This window comes from Xyrauchen texanus, chromosome 47 (assembly GCF_025860055.1).
Source record: "Xyrauchen texanus isolate HMW12.3.18 chromosome 47, RBS_HiC_50CHRs, whole genome shotgun sequence".
Taxonomy (NCBI): domain Eukaryota; kingdom Metazoa; phylum Chordata; class Actinopteri; order Cypriniformes; family Catostomidae; genus Xyrauchen; species Xyrauchen texanus.
In genome coordinates, this window is record NC_068322.1 from 23458042 (window position 1) to 23477717 (window position 19676).

At 37.3% G+C, this 19676-nt stretch overlaps 1 protein-coding gene across 1 annotated transcript in view; it reads left to right on the top strand.

Annotated features, from left to right (window-relative positions):
* LOC127638672 (copine-8) overlaps window positions 1-19676 on the top strand; it is a 210708-nt gene that overhangs the window by 179594 nt on the left and 11438 nt on the right. Inside the window, exons 14-19 of the mRNA XM_052120293.1 lie at window positions 3293-3339; window positions 4610-4791; window positions 10166-10293; window positions 15701-15803; window positions 16630-16687; window positions 17070-17143. Of these exons, the coding sequence (XP_051976253.1) occupies window positions 3293-3339; window positions 4610-4791; window positions 10166-10293; window positions 15701-15803; window positions 16630-16687; window positions 17070-17143 (592 nt within the window). The remainder of the gene's footprint in view (window positions 1-3292; window positions 3340-4609; window positions 4792-10165; window positions 10294-15700; window positions 15804-16629; window positions 16688-17069; window positions 17144-19676) is intronic.

Consider the following 19676-nt stretch of genomic DNA (forward strand, 5'->3'; position numbering starts at 1 on the left):
AAAATCTAAGCAGGATGGCAAGACGGACAGTGCCTGCTGATCCCCAATTCTTTTTAGAGAAGTAATTGATAATTATAAGTAATAAGAAAAACCATCTTGAGAGTCAGAAGTTTATCAGATGCTGACTCTAGAGGTTCAAAGGGGGTCTAAACCAGACCCTCAAGGACTATTGCTAAGTCCCATGAAGGGATCCTGGTCCTAGCAGGAGGTCTCAAACGCATGGCTCCACGAACGAAGTGAGTGAGCAGGGGATGTTTCCCCAAAGGCATCCCGTCAATCAAGGCTTGGCAAGCCAATAGAGCGGCCACATAAACCCTGAGAGTGGCGGGGCATGTGCCTGCAGAAAGTCCAGAACTGAAGCAATCTGGCAGTTAACTGGATCTGCATTATGTGCACTGCACCATCTTTCAAAGACACCCCATTTATTGACATAACTTCTTCTAGTAGAGGGAGCCCTAGCACAGGGGCCAAACATGAAGTTTCCACAGCTCAGGCCGGGGATGAAATATTGTCCCCTGCACCTGAGACAGAAGGTCCCTCCTGTCCGGAATCGCCCAAGGCTAGCCGTCGAGGAGAGACATTATCTCAGAGAACCATACCCTGATCGGCCAACGCAGTGCTATCAGTAAGAGGCAGGACCCTTGCTGGCGAAGACTCTCAGGAGTAAAGAAACCAGAGGAAATGCAAACAGGCACATTCTGGGCCATCTATGTGCCATTGCATCCAGACCCAGGGGGGCTGGGTGACTCAGAGAAGTAGAGGGGACATTGTGCTGTCTGTTGGGAGGTGAAGAGGTCCACTTCTGCTCTGTAAAATATCAACCAGATTTGTTCCACTACCTTGGGGTGGAGTTTCCACTCCCCCGTTGGTATTTTCTGTCTGGACAATAAATCTGCTCCCACATTCAGGCATCCAGGGATATAAGCTGCTCTGCTCTGGCCCAAAGGAGAATCTACCGTGCCAGTCTGTTCAGCTGGCGTGAACGTAGACCTCCTTGATGGTTTATTAAGAGGCTACCGTTGAGTTGTCCACCCACACCAAGACATGGCAGCCTCTGGAGGAAGTATTTCAGGGCCAGAAATACAGCCATCAACTCGAGACGGTTGATGTAACAATCGAGCTGACGACCCTCCCATTGCCCTTGAGCTGGACGACCACTTAAGACTGCTCCCCAGCCCGTCAGGGAGGCGTCTGTCATTAGCAACCTGCGACGGCAAGACGCACTTTTAGTGGGACCCAAACCGGGGTCTGAACCACATAGAAAGGGTATAACCCTTATCAGCCTTAGGGGACTGGCCCTTGGATGAAATCCCCTGGCTTTGAGCCACAACTGAAACGGTCTCATGTGCAAAAGGCCCAAAGTGATCACAGAGGACGCAGTTGCCATAAGACCTAGGAGTCGTTGATACTGTCTAACAGTGCAACCTTGGCCTAGCCTGACTTTGCTCAGGGTGTTCTGAATTGACTCAATCGAGCGGGAGACAATTGTGCCCGCATTGTGATCGAATTCCATACGATCCCCAGATAGGTAGTTTTCTGAGTGGGAGAGAGGACGCTTTTCTTGGCGTTGAGCCTCAACCCCAGAGAAATCAGATGAACTAAGACGATATCCCTGTGCTGTAATGCCAGTTCTTGTGACTGTGCAAGTATCAGCCAGTCGTCTATGTAATTCAGAATGCGGATGCCCCGGAGTCGCAAAGGAGCCAGTGCTGTATCCATGCATTCCGTGAATGTGATGGGTGATAAGTCTAGACCGAATGGAAGAACCCGATATTGGAAAGCTTCGCCCCCGAAAGCGAACCTCAGGAACTTCCTGTGTTGTGGCAGACTTTCTAAATGAAAGTGCACATCCATGAGATTGATCGTGACCAACCAATCGCGATGTTGGATTTGAGACATGACCGTCTTGAAGGATAGCAACGAGAAAGCTCGTTATGGAGGTCATCGAAGAAAGGAATATACTGATATAGTGTTCCATCCCTTTTTTCTTTTTTGGGCCACCTGACCAAAATCTGTCTTCTAGTTTAGAGTATTTGGGGGTCTCTTGATCGCGTGGCCAGTCTAACTGTAGCCTGGCCACAGCCCGAGTAACCACCTCGAGTAATTCCTCAGCCAATTTGTTATTGTGCGTGGAATGTTCAGAGATGGGTAACTCAAAGTCTGCAGACTCAAGAGATTCAGCATCCCCCTCGTGAACCGAAGAGGCGCAGAAGCAGGCTTAAGCCTCACGAGAAGGACCAGCTAGATCTGGGGAGAGAGCGAGCGATAGGTACGGACCTGTCTCTCGCTCCTCAGCCAGATCAATGCGAGAGCCCCACGATGAAAGAGTGGGCACTGGCTCTTGGAAGTAAGCGAGACAAGTGCGAAGCACTTTGTCTGTAAACAGATTGCAATGCTTGCACCCGCCCCGCGGGTGCAAGCATTGCTTCCACAAATAAAACTGGTGTGTTTCCGTTTCAGCCATAGAGCGTAAAAACGGGAACACACACTGCTTGCTTTGCTTCACACTCATTCTTGGAAAGGAGAAAAGGTTTTCTGCGCACTGCCTAACAAATTCTAACTCCTAACAGAGGAAAAGAAAGTTATGACAGCTTGAGAAGCACAACTCACACAGAGTGGTCTGAAGACAAAAGACCTGATGATGCACCTGTGGTGCATCTATTTATAGCCCTGCTACAGGTGCATCCTATGATGTCACCGACGGAGGCTATAAATTCTAGTCAATTTCATTGACGTGTTGCACACATATTCACAGCTGGTCACTCCTAAAGACGTTCCCCAAAGTGCTAAATCAGCGCAACATCAAAGTGTAGCTTTTTGATTAAGCATTAGTATTGCTTCATGTCCCAGCAAACATACACAAACGTCCCTTATAATAAAAAACACACATAAAAGAATACATACACATTCATGAATAAAAACTACTCCATGTCTGGTGCATTCAATACATGCGCCATTCCTACAGTTTGACAAAATTAAGTGCCAAATTATCAGGTTTATATAATAAAGGAGGTTTTTCAATGTCACTTGACTTTTCCAAAGGTTTTGTATCAGAACATGGCACGAATAAATGATTTTATCTTAAAATTTTAGGTATACAGAAAATGTTAAAATGAAGACCAATGATGGCTCAATTTCTTCATGTCCTGCTGCTTTTCTGAAGAGGCTGTATTTATCTCCATGCCTATTTTCTAATGAATTGATTTTTGTTGTGCCAACAGCTTTTTAATGTCCAGAAGATTGAAATATGTCTGAAATAACCATTACCTTTCTCCATCTCTTTCTTGTGCAGGACTCAGATTAATTTCACAGTGGCGATTGATTTCACAGCGTCTAACGGTGAGTACCAGCGCCAACAGAGGGCTGCAGGAAATTATTGAAATGTATTCAGATGAGGCATGAAAAGAGGCCAGTAATAATGGTCCTCCATCATAATAAGTGAGATTTAATGTGATAAAGAGCCCTGATCTGTGTGATTATATTGAACGGCTTGCCTTTTACATTCATTTGCTGATGCTAAGGGAATACCACATATCCCATTTGAATTACAGGGCCATTCTTATCAAATCTATTTTTATACATTGCTATCTTTCATCATTTGTGCTTCTGGATTCATTATATAACTTTCTCTGGGCACATGAAGATAAGAGAGTAAAGTACTTTTTTAAGCATAACACTTCTGAACTTTCTAGTTTCGCAATAAAGGAGTTGCCATTTAAGATTTGCTGTACTCAAACATTCAGCAAGTGAATATGTCAAATATACATTTGCGTAGACGGTACTAGTTGGAAAATTCTGATTTATAAAACCGTCCATACACAGAACCTGCACATAGTTCCCTTAATAAATCCCAGCTTGCAGAAGATTGGTCTTACATGCACATGATTCATTCCCCACCCCATCTCCTCCCCAAAATAACCATTTATGGAGTGTACAACGCCTGTTTTTATTATGCATATCCTCATCTGCATACAATTACCATATGCATTTCACCATCCAGACACGTGACTACTGTTTTTAACTGTAAGAGAAACTGTATTATAGGAAATAAGACTGTAGACATGTGCCCAAAGTTTAGATGCTGCACCATGAAGAAACATTATTTATTAAGATACAAACTTCTTTTCAGAGAATTTACTGTATTATGCCCCCTGGCACTATGTATTCTGTTATAATAGCAATGTTTAACTCATTTGACACAATAATGTAATGTCTTTGAAATTGTCTTTTCTGAATTAATATATGTATTATATTAATAATTGTATTATTTTAATTTGATTTTTAGATTAGATTTTCAATTTTATAATTATATATTGATTTTCGCACCCTTCTTAGCAAATATTGGTTATTTGCGATTAATTGTGATTCATGCAAGTTATTAATCTCATGTAATTAATTTTATTTTAAAAAAGCAATCAATTGACAGTCCTATAATTTTTTGGAACTGTTAAAATTATTGATGAACAGTATAGAATATTAAAATTGCTTTCATAAAGCATTATTCCTTTATAATGCATAATTCATTTGAGCTTCATAAAACCTGTTGACATGTTTTTTTCTCTGTCAGATGGTTAAGTTGTAATAACATTTACTTTCACATGGTTTCCAGGCAACCCAGCCCAGCCCACCTCTCTCCATTACATGAGTCCATATCAGCTCAACACCTACGCCATGGCGCTCAAAGCCGTGGGGGAGATCATACAGGACTACGACAGCGACAAGATGTTCCCTGCACTGGGATTCGGAGCCAAACTGCCTCCTGATGGCAGAGTATCCCATGAGTTTGCTCTGGTAAGCAGCCCTAAAAACAAGATATATATATTACAAATGTATATAATAAATTTTAACTTCTGCAGATTAAATTGGATGCTGCTGGTTTTATAATGCATTATTCTCTAAGGTATAACTATGAATATTTAAGTGTTATAATGTATTATAATTGTGGTTACAATTATTTATGAGAAGTTATATCATATTATAAAGTGTATTATGAGACATTACTAATGTTTTGTAAAGACATTATAACGCATTAGTAATGTCTCATAATACGGATTTCATAGAAAGTGTTACCGTAATAACTTCTGCAAATATGAAATTATAAAAGCTCATTTACACATACACCAGAAAGCCGTTTAACGCAAGAAAGCGGCTGAAGATGGAAAAGCGGCATGCACTTTGTAATGTGACAGATACATACACTGTAATAGTGGGTTTGACCTCTGCATCAGGCTTTGGGGTTCCCCCGATGCACTTGAGCACATAGACTACCGGTTAAAAGTTTTGAAACACTCATTCTTTATTATATATATATATATATATTTTTACACCTTCAGATCAAAAGATACAAGTGCACCCTCAAAAACATATAAACGCCTTTTATCCCTTAAACAACTGCATTAATTTTTAAACGATGTTTCAGAACGACACTTTCTGCAAAACCACGGAATAAATCGTTTTCTTAAATGCATGCAAATGCTATCAAAGTGTTGACTGAATGAAAGATATATATTGAATGAAAGATATAGAAGCCTCCACAAGTGAAAGGATGTCCACACAGCAAACTAACAAGGAGGTATGTTTCTAACCACAGGTAAAGAGCTTTCCTAAAAACGCAGTTCCAACAAACATTTGCAAACAGCATTGCACAATTGAGTGGTTGGAACTACAGTTCGGGAAACCCCAAATCGTTACTTAGTTGCAACCATGGTTGGCTAACGATGCTTTTGGGAAATGTGAGACTAAAGTTGATTGTGTCCAAGTCAAAACCGAGACCAGAAGAGTCAGAGACAAGACTCCTATAGGCCTAATTCAATCTTAATGAATGTGTTAATTTTATAGTATTAACTAAATTGACTTTAGCCTCACACTGTATATCAAAAATATGCCTCATATTTCATTTACTTTGATAAAAAAAGAAGTAAAAGCCACATCCTAGGATAACACAATTTTATTACAACTATGACATTTTTTAGTCAAAAACTCAAATTAAAGGTTCAAGGTTAAAAATAAAGGTTCTTTATTAGCATGTATGGTTCCATGAAGAACTTTGAACATCCATGGAACTTTCCCATTAAACAAAAGGTTACTGTAGCAGGAAAAGGTTCTTTAGTCTGCAAAAAAAGTTCTTTAAAATGGTTCTTTTTTTAAGTACCTTTGACTGAAAGGTTCTTTGGGGAACCGAAAATGGTTCTTCTGTGGCATCGCTGCGGAACACCCTTTTTGGAACCATTATTTTTAAGTGTGGTTAGCATGGCAATGCAAAGTACCAGCTTCTGTGTACTATTCTATTGTATTCATTGAAATTAACAAACTTTACTGCCATACAAAATACAGTATTACTGGACAATATCTAAAATGAAAATAATAAAGTTAATCTAACCCTTTTATTTCAATTTGTTATCAATTTCCTTAATTGCACCTCTATATTTCATTCATTGTAAGTCACTGTCTGCAGGATTTCTTCTCACGGTACGCACAGAAACCTTTTCTTCAGTATGTGTAGCATTCATGTGTCTATTACCTAAAGTCTTTAAATATTTAGAGGGCGTTCATACTGAACAGATTCTTGTGCTAAAAGCATATATTTTTGCAAGAAATGGATCAGAACACAGTTTAATTTTGTAATATATTTTATTAATTTTGTATACTTTTAACTTGACACAATAGTTTGAAAAAATAGTGTAGCTCCTGCGCGAGACACTGAAAACACAGCGATACACGGCATAATGGTCAAAGACATCCGTCTAGCACGTTAACATGGGAAAACAATTGAAAAAACAGCGTAAACGGACGCAAAAACAGGTTCGATGTGAATGTCTCCATATTCACACAACACAGCACTAGTTGAAGTTTCTCAAAGTTACCTCTCAAAGATGTACCCTTTTGTTTCAAGTTACTGTAGGTAGATATCCTCATCAGCCAGCGCTCTGTTTGTTGTCTGTGTTCTTAAGTATCCCCATACTGTGAGGAACCGCTCCAAATAATCCATTGAGAAAGTGGTCCGAATGAATCAAACTGAATTGTGAATCGCTTGATTAATTCATGAATTTGAATCACTAGTTCTGATTCTACACAGGGACACGTCATGCTCGTCTTGTCATGACGTAAACACATTGCATATTAGCATTATTTTGTTTCCAGAAATGTAGTTCCAACATTTTGGCCTAAAATCCAGTTCCAGGGGGAATTACCTAGTGTTTTTTGACAAACACCAAGGTTGTGTGGTAATTGAATTCCTCTCTGAATCCACATCTCTGAGTTTAAAAGCAGGAATTAATCAAAAACTTGTTTCGGAAATCATTTTTTACCACTGCCAAGTGCCTTAGAGTGACTATTTGACATGTCCCACTGCATGGTAATGTGTATATGAGTATTTTTGATAATATAGAGGCTTTTATCAAAGAAATGTCAGAAATGATTCACATTTATAAAGTTATGATGATGTTCTACCACAGTCAGTGGGAGCTCTGAAGTCGAAAAAAAAAAGCAAGAGAGACAAATTGTGTTAACTTTTGAAATATGCTATTTTTTATGGCAGCAACAGGTAATGACATTGTAGTTAATCATATTTTACATATAAACTTAGATTATGTGTTTTTATATTTATATACATCTATTTTTATACATATTTTATCATATACATTTCTGCTATTATTATGTTTAAATGTGGTAAAAGAAATTACACAATTAATGCAGTATGGGTTTTTGGTTTTTTTTTACTTCCTGAAACTTCACACTATAGGAGAAAGATGTCGTGAGATATTCCTGGCAGGCTACTCATCCTTACAGCCTCTGATTAGGGTGGGGGCGGGGTTAGGGCATCTGCTGCCTTCAAGGAACAAACCCAGGCACTTTTGTACAATGAACAAAACTTCACCTAGGTTTTACGCCACTTTCTGTGGCAAAGATACATTTTCAGGAGGTGCACACTCGACTACTGGTTGTGTAGAGCAGTGCATGTTATTCATTACTCGCGATGCATGTCCCGGGCATAATAAACACAGGAGAGGATTTACGTATGAGACTTCACCCGCAAGCGGTGTTCCAGGTGTGTGAGAAATATGGGCAAGCTGCTGAAACTTTTTGCATCACACGAAATGCTCAGTCATTTTCATCTGAACCAGTTTAAAAAGTGAATACGTAAAAGAGAGACCCAGCGTTTGCACGATAGAAACTGAAGGATCTGGCCTTTCAGCAAGCTGCAGACAGGTGCACTTCAAGAGACTGAACGGCAGCCAGAGAAAATAATAGTTTTGAGATTTTAAACTTAAGCATTCAGTATGTTTTATATCTGTATGTATAGTTTTTAATAATGTATTGGCAATTTACACTTCTTGCTAATAAAGTTTGAATTGAATCTGCCCATTTGATCCTATTATTAAAAATAGTCCACTGGAAAATGGCAGAAGATTTTGCCCACATTGTAATTATAACACGTCCACTGATTTTATGGAATTTATACATAGTCTTTTTATCAAAGATTAATACCTGTAAAAATGTGTCTAATTAATTATCCAAAAAAAGAAGAAAAAAAATGTGCATATTTAAATAATTAAAATAAATAATGAATAACCGATTTACCGAAGTTCTTTAAAACAAAATACAAAATATGTGTACTGTATTTCTGATGATTTTTTAATGTGTGTTGTAATGTATCATGTAACATAATTGAATCACGATTAATCATGATTAATCACAGAAAATGGGCAATTAATTAGTAAAACATTTTATTGATTCACAGTCCTAATATATCCTCATGAGACCCCGCGTTTGGCTTCGCTATAGGTCTTGCCATTAAAGTGTTAAACTTTCAGCACACCGAGTCATGTGACAAAATAACATGGTGCCAATCTCAGCCGAGTTTGTCTTTCGGAGGAATGGCAAAAAACTACATATGGTAAGAAACCAGCTTAAGTTTTCACATTAAAACCTGTTTCAGTCAAAAGAGTTTCTAGTTTGAACAGATATGACATTTTAAAAATTGCATCAATTTATCGTGAAACGGCATGCTGTTAAACACAATGTCCTCATGCATGGACAATAGAACTAACTTTCCATAAAAATCCAATAATCGCTGTGCCTTATCACTGGATGTATCCAAAGGCAGGAAAATGTTTGACTCAACATGTTTGGCAGACATGGGACAAAAATATTCAGTGCATAGTTTCAGAATTGTATAATGCAAATTGTGTTTTAACATGGTTGGCAGTGATTTGATGATGCTGGCCATTACCATTACTAAGCCTTTATAGAAAATCAGCTGTAATATTTGTAATGTCTTAAAGACATGAATAACCAACACTCCTGGACACATAATAAACTATTTGATGAAATAGTTTGATGAAACTTTCTATAGGTTGAAATGACTTACAATTTCACAACTTAATCCCGCTGTTTCACAAACTATTTGCTCTAGAAATGTATTTATTTTTTGCTTGTTTATTAGGTGCTAAAAATCGCATTTTATATTAATTAGCCCCTCATATAACAACAATTCAATATATAATGATGAAATAGTGAAAAAACATAGTTATCTTTATATAAAATTTCAATATTCAATATATCAAATTTCAGTATATAAAATACAAATATTCAGATAATTAAAATGCATTACATTCTTGTGGCAGAAGAGTAAATCATTGATAAGACGATACAAAAAAGCGGCTTTAGAATACAATGTATTGTTTACTACCATATTATTGATCACAAGTCAATCATTGGCACACAGTTCACAGCAATCCATTTCAGGGCTTTTTTAAGGACCCGTCAATTTCAACAAGCATCAGACATGCATGTGTAGCGTCTCGGGTGCATCGCATCATAAACATAAAATGTTTTAGGTCACTGTGTAAATTTAAATATAGTTTATTACATAGAACACATCTTGAGATCCCTTAGATCTGATTTGCGCTCGATCAAGTGTTTTGAACGCAAGAACGTAATGCATGTTTGTATTGTGTTGTCGCGAAGGGTTGTTTTGTTCACTGTCTAAACTGTGTGTTGCCATACTGCTAGAGTTTCACTTACTGCCCTCTGGAGTAAACAGGTGGTACTGCAAGCTTGCATTTCTCAGGAACCTTCCTTATTATGGTGCGATTAATTGTGTTATTTTTTTTTTTTTTTTTGCAGATTTATTAACTTATGTATTTGTTCTGTTTGCCTGCAGAATGGAAACCCTCAGAACCCGTATTGCAATCGCATTGATGGAGTGATGGAGGCATATTATCAGAGTCTCAAATCTGTCGAGCTCTTCGGTCCCACAAACTTCTCACCTGTCATCAACCATGTAGCCAGGTTAAACTTTAGATGTTTTTACTTCTATATATCAGTCCAGCAGTTTGGATAATAAAAAAGTCATTTTTTGTCATCTAATACTATTATAATCATACGTAAATTATTGTTATTTAGCTGAAGTGACTGCGTGATCTCATTAGTATCTGTAGATATCCACATACAGCATCTGAAACCTAATCCCTTTTACGAATATGAACCACTTTAAAGACATACTTTATCAATTTTACAAATCCTTAGTCTCAGCGATTCCAGCGATTTCAGCATTTTAAGTGTCAAGTTGTACACATATAAAAGTGTTTACATTAGACTGTCAAAATGTATTGCATGTTTCAGTGTGCACGCACACCGTGTATTAATTACTATGAATATTCATTGAGAGTTGTGGCACAATTATCATTAAGCAAACACAAAGCCAAAGTAGATTACACCTATTTCCAGTGAGTTGCAACATCTAAACATTCCCAACTCCAAGGTGCATCATCCAAGCAATATCTGTGACACTTAAATGGAGATAATCCAATACGAAATGGCCTCAAAGGCAAGTGTGACCTTTAAATCGCTTGAAATGAGCTGAGGTACAACTTTCACAGGCAAAACTTGATTCGATCATATACAGTTCCAAACAAGATCATAAGTCACCAGATCTGTATCTCTTGCTGATGTAATAAGAGGGAAATGTTAACAGCTCATAATAAAGGTGTGACATAATGGTTTGGAAATTTGATCAGTGTCATAATGATCACACAATTAGTACATACACAAGAGATTTAAGTGTTATGGTATCCCATGGATTTCAAAGATCTCAGACAGTTTATTTCAGAATCTGGGATGTTAATCTATTGGACTAGGCACTAATTGTAAGTTTTTCTTCTTGAGAAGTGTTAACTTATGAAGTCTTTACCAATAAGTTGACCTCTACTGAGATCTGTGGCATTACAGAAATGTCTTAAACCTACATTCTGTTTAGTAACCAATACATTAAATTTAGAAGGTAGAACTTTTAACTTAAGACATAGGCCATGTCCACACATGTCCACTATGGAAGCCATGAACCGCAAGGTGGAAAAAACAAATAACGGTGAAAAAAATTTATAAATAGTGTCTCGGTTCCTTCCTGAGCCTAAAGTCAAAAATTCTCACTTCCTAAAATGTTTTTCTCTCTTCAAATACGAGTGTTTAGAAAGACCAACAATTTCAAAATAAAAATAACTCCAGTTGTTACACGACAACTAATGCCTAATATCAAACATATGTAACCTGATTTTGTATTGATTAAGGTTTGCAAATCTTTAAATAAATAATAAATGTATTATTCAACTATATAGCAACAGAGAAAGCATTAAAAGCATAAGATTCCATATTTACTGATATTGGCACCTGGTGGCCAAGGTTGGTACTGCATGCATTTCTTTGAAGAGAGAGAAAGACTTGGTCTCAGGAAGGAACTGAGACACTATTTATTTTTATTTTTTTCACCGTTATTTTTTTCCACCTTACGTTTCAGGGCTTCCGTATTGTAGGCAATTTTTCCCAGAAAACCATTTAAAATCTAAAAATTAAAAGAAAATTGACAGATATTATTCTGACAATTTAAATCGATGAAAAAAAAGATGTCGTTATGTTGAACAGTTCATCAAATAAACAGATGAAACGCTCTGTATTATAGTCTAGAGATACTTTACCTTAAACAAAGAGTATTTCACACTGGTTAATATCAGAATAAAAATGCTTATAGGGATTATTTATGTTGTTCTGATTTTTATTTATGTATTTTTTCGTCCATGAAACATTCTACATAACGTCTCCTTTTGAGTTCCTTGGCAGGAAGAATGTCATACAGGTTTGTAATTACATGAGGGTGAGTAAATGAAAACACAATTAGTTTTATTTTTTTAATTTTTTTCTGGGGGGGAGGGGACCTTGAGGGTTGTTGTTACCAGCTTGTGGGTGTGTGAGCACCTGTGATGGAAGATTTGATTCATTATGCTTCAATCGTAGCACAAAATTGTTTAAGTGCATTTCAGCATTCACATAATAACCATTCCTTCTGTGCTGGAACATAAATTGGCATTCGCCGCTCAGTAATACAATAAGCAGTTCAACAATTTGCTTGTTGCCAGGCAATATTATCTTGCTGTTTGGTGCGGAGATGCTAATGAAGAAGGCAATACAGTTCCCCATCATACAAAGATTTGTTTCTCCAATTTTTGTTCATTATGATTACATTCAGTGTTTATGTAGGAATCCATTCAGTTTTATATTCATTAACAGAGAAAGTACTACGAACTAATGACCACGATCCTTCAAGACCCCATGAGTTGAGTGCCTTCTAGTTCATGTCTGTTAGCTTTGAGGCCATCTATTTGCTAGTGTTCTCCTAAAAGTAAAAAAAAAACTTTTAGGAGACACATTTAAAATTTAGTTTTACTCTCTGACTTGGTCAACAGACCAAAAATATTGAGAACACAGTGTCCCTCCCAAACATTCACATTCTACCATCTATCAATAGCAAATAGCAAATCATGGTTCACAACTTTGATGTAAACTAAATGCCATTGGCTATTTTAAACACACACACACACACACACTTATATATATAGAAATGCCATGCTAAGTGTAATTGCAGCAAAAGAGCTCAACAGCGCTCAAAATTCGTTATTTATGTTTAGAACTATTAGTGGTTTAAATGAGTAAACTATGTTAGTGTAACTAAAGCAGCATAACTATGAATTGAGGGATAAATGAGATGTATGCCTGGCTGAATAGACGAGTCTTTAGTCTAGACTTAAACTGAGAGAGTGTGTGTGAGTTCTGAACACTGCTAGGAAGACTATTCCATAGTTAAGGAGCCAAATATGAAAATGATCTCCCTCCTTTTGTGGATTTTAATATTCTGTGTATTGTTAACAGGCTGGAGTTTGCGATCGTTGTGAGAATGATGGATTGATAGAATGTCACTTAAGTACTGCGGAGCTAGACCATTCAAAGCTTTGTATGTAGTTAACAGAATTTTAAAATTAATACGAAATTTAACAGGTAGCCAATGTAATGATGATAAAATGGGGCTAATATGATCATATTTCTTGGTTCTAGTCAGCACTCTATTTTAGAATTTGGTTCTAATAGCCAAATTCTCTGTGGAAAAAATACACTACCCATAATTCTGAATCAAGATCCACCATTCAGAGATGTCACTGTTACCATGGGAACTAATTGCAGCAAAAGAGCTTAACAGTGCCCTCACTGCTATTGTCAGGTGCTGCAAACAATGTAATGTCAATGAGTCAGTCCCTTAGTCTTCTAATACTAATTTTATACTTCAGGATCAATCAATGTCTTGCAGTCAACAATTATACATATATATATTTTATACAACCGTTTCAATTCAATTCAACATTCACAATGCTTGATGGGATGAGAAGATATTCCCTTATAAAATGCATACACAGTCTTGTATTTTTGTCTTTTTTCAGGTTTTAAAATACCTTCATGCAATGAATCAAATGTTATAGTGTTGTGATAATGCAGCTGGTTGGTTTGGGTTTTACTATATTTTATTATATACTTTATTATTATTATTATGTACGTAAAATAAACAGAAGGAAAAAGTGCTTCCGGAACAATACCAATACCAATACCAATTAAAGGTCGACAGACACTGTTACACATGGCCAGTTCGATTCTTCAAATGAATCGATTGAAAGATTCCTTGAATAATCGAGCGACTTTATACATTGTACCTGTAGTTTATGCCTGTGTTCTGTTAGCTTTGATAGTCATACACTTTAATACATGTGTTATGATATTATTAAATTGACTCTTATTTATGGCAGCATGTTGTACACCTGAACATGTTTCTAAAACTCATTATGTTTTGTTATTAGACTTGAGACCTCTCTATTCGCACAAATCCCATGTTAAATTCACACTAATTAATGGTTAACGAGAGCCACAGTCAGTGGATTGACGTGTCCTCACACTGTGTATCTAATTATACTGCTAGTCCATTTCATGGATTTTTTTAAGAAGCAAAGAACAGTCCATCAAGTCATTATAATCCAACTATTCCACACACACACACACACACACACACACACACACACACACACACTGCGGTGTCCACTCTTGAGTGCTGGCGACAGATCTGTCACATTGCACTGCTCTAATCTCTATGTGTGTATCTGCCGTAGGTCGCGCCCACGCGGTTTAATAATAAACCACTTTTATATTGCTCTCTCAGAGCTAACATTTATAACTGAGCAGTTTGCCTGGATCTTCTTCTTTGCTCATTTTTCTGGTTTTGTTACTGGTGAGATTGAAAAATTGTTGCTAGATTCTTTGTCAACTCAACTATTAAAGGTGCAGTATGACATTTCTGTCACTGGCACCAAAGCGGAAAAACTATGACTGTTTGAAAAAGGTTTCCGAACACTCTGCCCATCTGCTATTGGTTGGTCAACAGATAGTCCCACACCAGACAAGTCTAAAGTTGACATGATGCACCACTCATTCTTCATCCTTTAATATTGCACATATCGGTATCTACCCAAACAAAAGAAAGTATGTGTGCTAGTACTACACTTTAAGTACAAGAACTAAGATGTTTCAAAATAGATTTCGTAAGCTCACCCTTGATAATGGAAACTAGGCTTTTTATGCACACATTACACTTGATGTACAAATGCCTACAAATACTTCTGATATCACGCAGTATTTAAGTGTGACCCTGAAGGGGTTTATTTTGCGACAACATCCAGTTGATTGTACATTATCCTGCTTATTACATTGCCACTAAATTTATACATGGACATGAAGTATTGATTTGCGTTGAACTTATGTAATTTGAGAAGAAAGAAATCGCTAAACAGCTGAAATCATCCTCCGGTTTGCGTCAGAGTTCTGTCTGTGTTTATTTTGTGACAATGACGGTCTGACTACTTGCCAAATAATTAAATGCACATGAAACGTTGATTTGAGTTTAAATTATTTTATTAGCTTACTTGTAGAGATCGCACAGTGATCCGAGAAGCAGGAGAGACGGATAGCAGAATCAGCTTAATCCTCGAATGAGTGGTTGTTACAGAACATTATCTGACCACTGGATGGCGCCATTGACCAATCAGAATCGAGTATTCGAGAGAGCCATGTAATAAGCACAAGTATTGCATGCAGTATGCGGTAAACTGTGACTCAAGTGAACTTTGATGAACTGTGCATGTTTGCGTCCCTCTAAAATACAGTTTCAAATGTTCTTTGTTTCCCTCATAAGCTTATAATAATAATCGTGAAGCCGGAATGGCAGAGTAATTATACACAGTGAAATCTTTTTACAATCCAGAGGTTTATGTGCAAATACCGCAGTAATGAGAGGTGTAATGATGAATATAATGTGTGCTCTCTTCTGCAGATATGCTGCCTCAGTAAAGGATGGCTCACAGTACTTCATCCTGCTCATCATTACAGATGGAGTGATATCAGATATGGCCCAGACCAAGGAGTCTATTGTTAATGTGGGTGTCCAATCATCACTGCAGTCCTCCATAGATGATACTAGAGTTTTCACTTTCAGCCATCTGAACCATAGATTGAACTTAACGACCGCAATCTTAAAAATAATGTTTCTTCAAAAATATATATATTTTTTTTTAAATTGGCACCTGAAAATTCCTCATCTTATCAAGCACCTTTTTAGCTGTGTAGTGTTCTTGAGATGACTGTATGGCTCTTTGGATATTATGTAACATTATAGTTTGTCCAGGTTAGGGAAAAGTGAAGCTTGGGTTCTTTAAAACACCAGTAAATAATAATAAAAAATCTTTTAAGAACTTAAAAGGTTCTCCTATTGCATCATAGGAACTTACAATGGTTATCCATCCCTTCCATCAAAGGAACATAAAATAGTATCCTATGACATTATAGGGACTTCTGTGACATCATAGGACCAAAACATGATGTTCTATTACCACTTCAAATGTACTAATTAGTTCTCTAAAATTGTAATCAGATTACTGTACTGATTACTTCGTGGTCAAATTAATCAAATGACTAATTGTGTTACCTTTAATTGATTTTCTAAAGCACTTTTCACAAAAAAAAAAAATTATATTTCCGTATTAAAATGAAAAAATGTCTATTCCCTCCCTGTCATTGTCACACACCCTGTAACTGTCACAGAAACACACAAACGTACATATGCCATCCTTTGAAATCATTGGGATTTTTTTCTTCACATTTAGTTAATAAGCCATCAACTTTTTCATATTCACAGTTTGAGGGACTATATGAGCATGCATATTAATGGAAAGTTAATATTTTATATATTTGTTTCCATTTCAGGCTGCATGTCTTCCCATGTCAATTATTATCGTTGGAGTTGGACCAGCCGAGTTTGACGGTGAGACCTCATCTATTCTTGGAATTCATATTGCTAATTTTTTTCATTCTTATTTTTGTGTTCCACTCTGTTATTTTACATCTGGTGGTATGCACATCCATCTCAGCCACTAGATGCTTTGCTTTATATTGATATATGGACCTGAGCTTATAGTGGATAAAAGGATTGTGTGCTGGAGAGTAAATGAGCACGTAATGTGACTGCGCTTCCCCGCACGCACTGACACTAATGCAGATGGGTTTAGTAATAATGAAACGATACTGAAATACTCACACACACACACAGACACACTCAAACAAATCTACACAGATTGTCAAACACACATCTTGCACGTAGTTTCCATGTCACGACTCATACGTGTCTCTCATGTGTCTTTTCTCAGCCATGATCGAGCTGGACGGAGATGAAGTCAGGATTTCATCGAGGGGCAGATACGCCGAGAGAGACATAGTGCAGGTATTATAACACATGTGAATTATTCAGCCAGTACAAATGCATGTTGCAGAAAACTTTTAGGTACATTGGCTTAAATATGTCAGTATATACACTCACCTAAAGGATTATTAGGAACACTTGTTTAATTTCTCATTAATGCAATTATCTAATCAACCAATCACATGGCAGTTGCTTCAATGCATTTAGGGGTGTGGTCCTGGTCAAGACAATCTCCTAAACTTCAAACTGAATGTCAGAATGGGAAAGAAAGGTGATTTAAGCAATTTTGAGCGTGGCATGGTTGTTGTGCCAGACGGGCCGGTCTGAGTATTTCACAATCTGCTCAGTTACTGGGATTTTCACGCACAACCATTTCTAGGGTTTACAAAGAATGGTGTGAAAAGGGAAAAACATCCAGTATGCGGCAGTCCTGTGGGCGAAAATGCCTTGTTGATGCTAGAGGTCAGAGGAGAATGGGCCGACTGATTCAAGCTGATAGAAGAGCAACTTTGCCTGAAATAACCACTCGTTACAACCGAGGTATGCAGCAAAGCATTTGTGAAGCCACAACACGCACAACCTTGAGGCGGATGGGCTACAACAGCAGAAGACCCCACCGGGTACCACTCATTTCCACTACAAATAGGAAAAAGAGGCTACAATTTGCAAGACCTCACCAAATTTGGACAGTTGAAGACTGGAAAAATGTTGCCTGGTCTGATGAGTCTCGATTTCTGTTGAGACATTCAGATGGTAGAGTCAGAAATTGGCGTAAACAGAATGAGAACATGGATCCATCATGCCTTGTTACCACTGTGCAGGCTGGTGGTGGTGGTGTAATGGTGTGGTGGATGTTTTCTTGGCACACTTTAGGCCCCTTAGTGCCAATTGGGCATCGTTTAAATGCCACGGCCTACCTGAGCATTGTTTCTGACCATGTCCATCCCTTTATGGCCACCATGTACCCATCCTCTGATGGCTACTTCCAGCAGGATAATGCACCATGTCACAAAGCTCGAATCATTTCAAATTGGTTTCTTGAACATGACAATGAGTTCACTGTACTAAAATGGCCCCCACAGTCACCAGATCTCAACCCAGTAGAGCATCTTTGGGATGTGGTGGAACGGGAGCTTCGTGCCCTGGATGTGCATCCCACAAATCTCCATCAACTGCAAGATGCTATCCTATCAATATGGGCCAACATTTCTAAAGAATGCTTTCAGCACTTTGTTGAATCAATGCCACGTAGAATTAAGGCAGTTCTGAAGGCGAAAGGGGGTCAAACACAGTATTAGTATGGTGTTCCTAATAATCCTTTAGGTGAGTGTATATAAAAAAAAAAAAAAAAAAAGGTACACACTAAACTGCTTATTCACAAGATGTGCAGTTCTTATTCTGTGGCTGCGCTGCTTGTGAGGTTTATTGACGCAGCTTGTAAAAACAGATGTATTTATGGAAATGATGTACGTGTAAGGGCACAATTAATTGTGTCATTTTTTAATGCGTTATTTTTTAAATAATTAAAGGTGCTGAAAGTGATTTTGTTCATGTAAAAGTATGCAAAAGAAATTCATTCTCCCTTAAAGATATGAATTAAATCAATGTCCTGAGATATCTCACCAGTCTCTGTGACAGCTGTAGAGTTTGTAAACAGCAAACAAAGATGTGTCCATGAACCACGGATATTGACGGTTTTCAACTGTCAATCATTTTGCTTGCGCTATTGTGCCACTGTTGAATTTGACAGCCACAGGAACAAATAATGCTGCTCTTTTGCTCGGTTTTGGTCTCAAAATAATTTTTGGAGGGTGGGGTTTTGGAATGAGGGGTGTGGCTAATTCTATGTCATGTGAAAGCTTCAGGATGCTAAAAACATTTACAGCTCCTTTAATAACACTAAATTAATGAGTTAAATCGACAGCGCTAAAATATATATAAAATATTTACTGCTTAATTAATAAAAGGGTCAACATTCCTCAATGTAGCGCTGTTGTTTCAGTGATTACATTTGACTGCTATTTGATTAAGAAGCAATGTCGAAGTTGACTAAATCAAGTAAAACACATGAAAATTATGATTTGACTCAATAAGTGCCTGAGAAAAAACATATGTGTATTGTTTCATGTCTAGCTCAATGTGTTTGACAGCCAGTTGCGTCTCATAAATTTAAATGTGGAAGTAACGCATCTCGTCTTATGAGTTGTCACATCTTCTTTTTTATGTATTGTATTGCAAAATATATACTATTCTATTATGTTCTAATTGTCTTTATATTTTTACACTCTCTGGGCAGTTTATAGATCCACTTGTGATAGATTTACATGTCGGGTCGCTAAAGACCAGAGATATGTAATGTTTGGTGAAACACCCATGCATTTAGGGTTGATTGTGAAGAGTAAATTATAGTGTGAATCTAATTAAGTTACATTTCACATCAAAATATATATAAAAATTACTTTTATAAATGAGGAATTATTCAAGTGAAATGAGGCATATTTTTATGACCATTAAGATGTTATATATATATATATATATATATATATATATATAT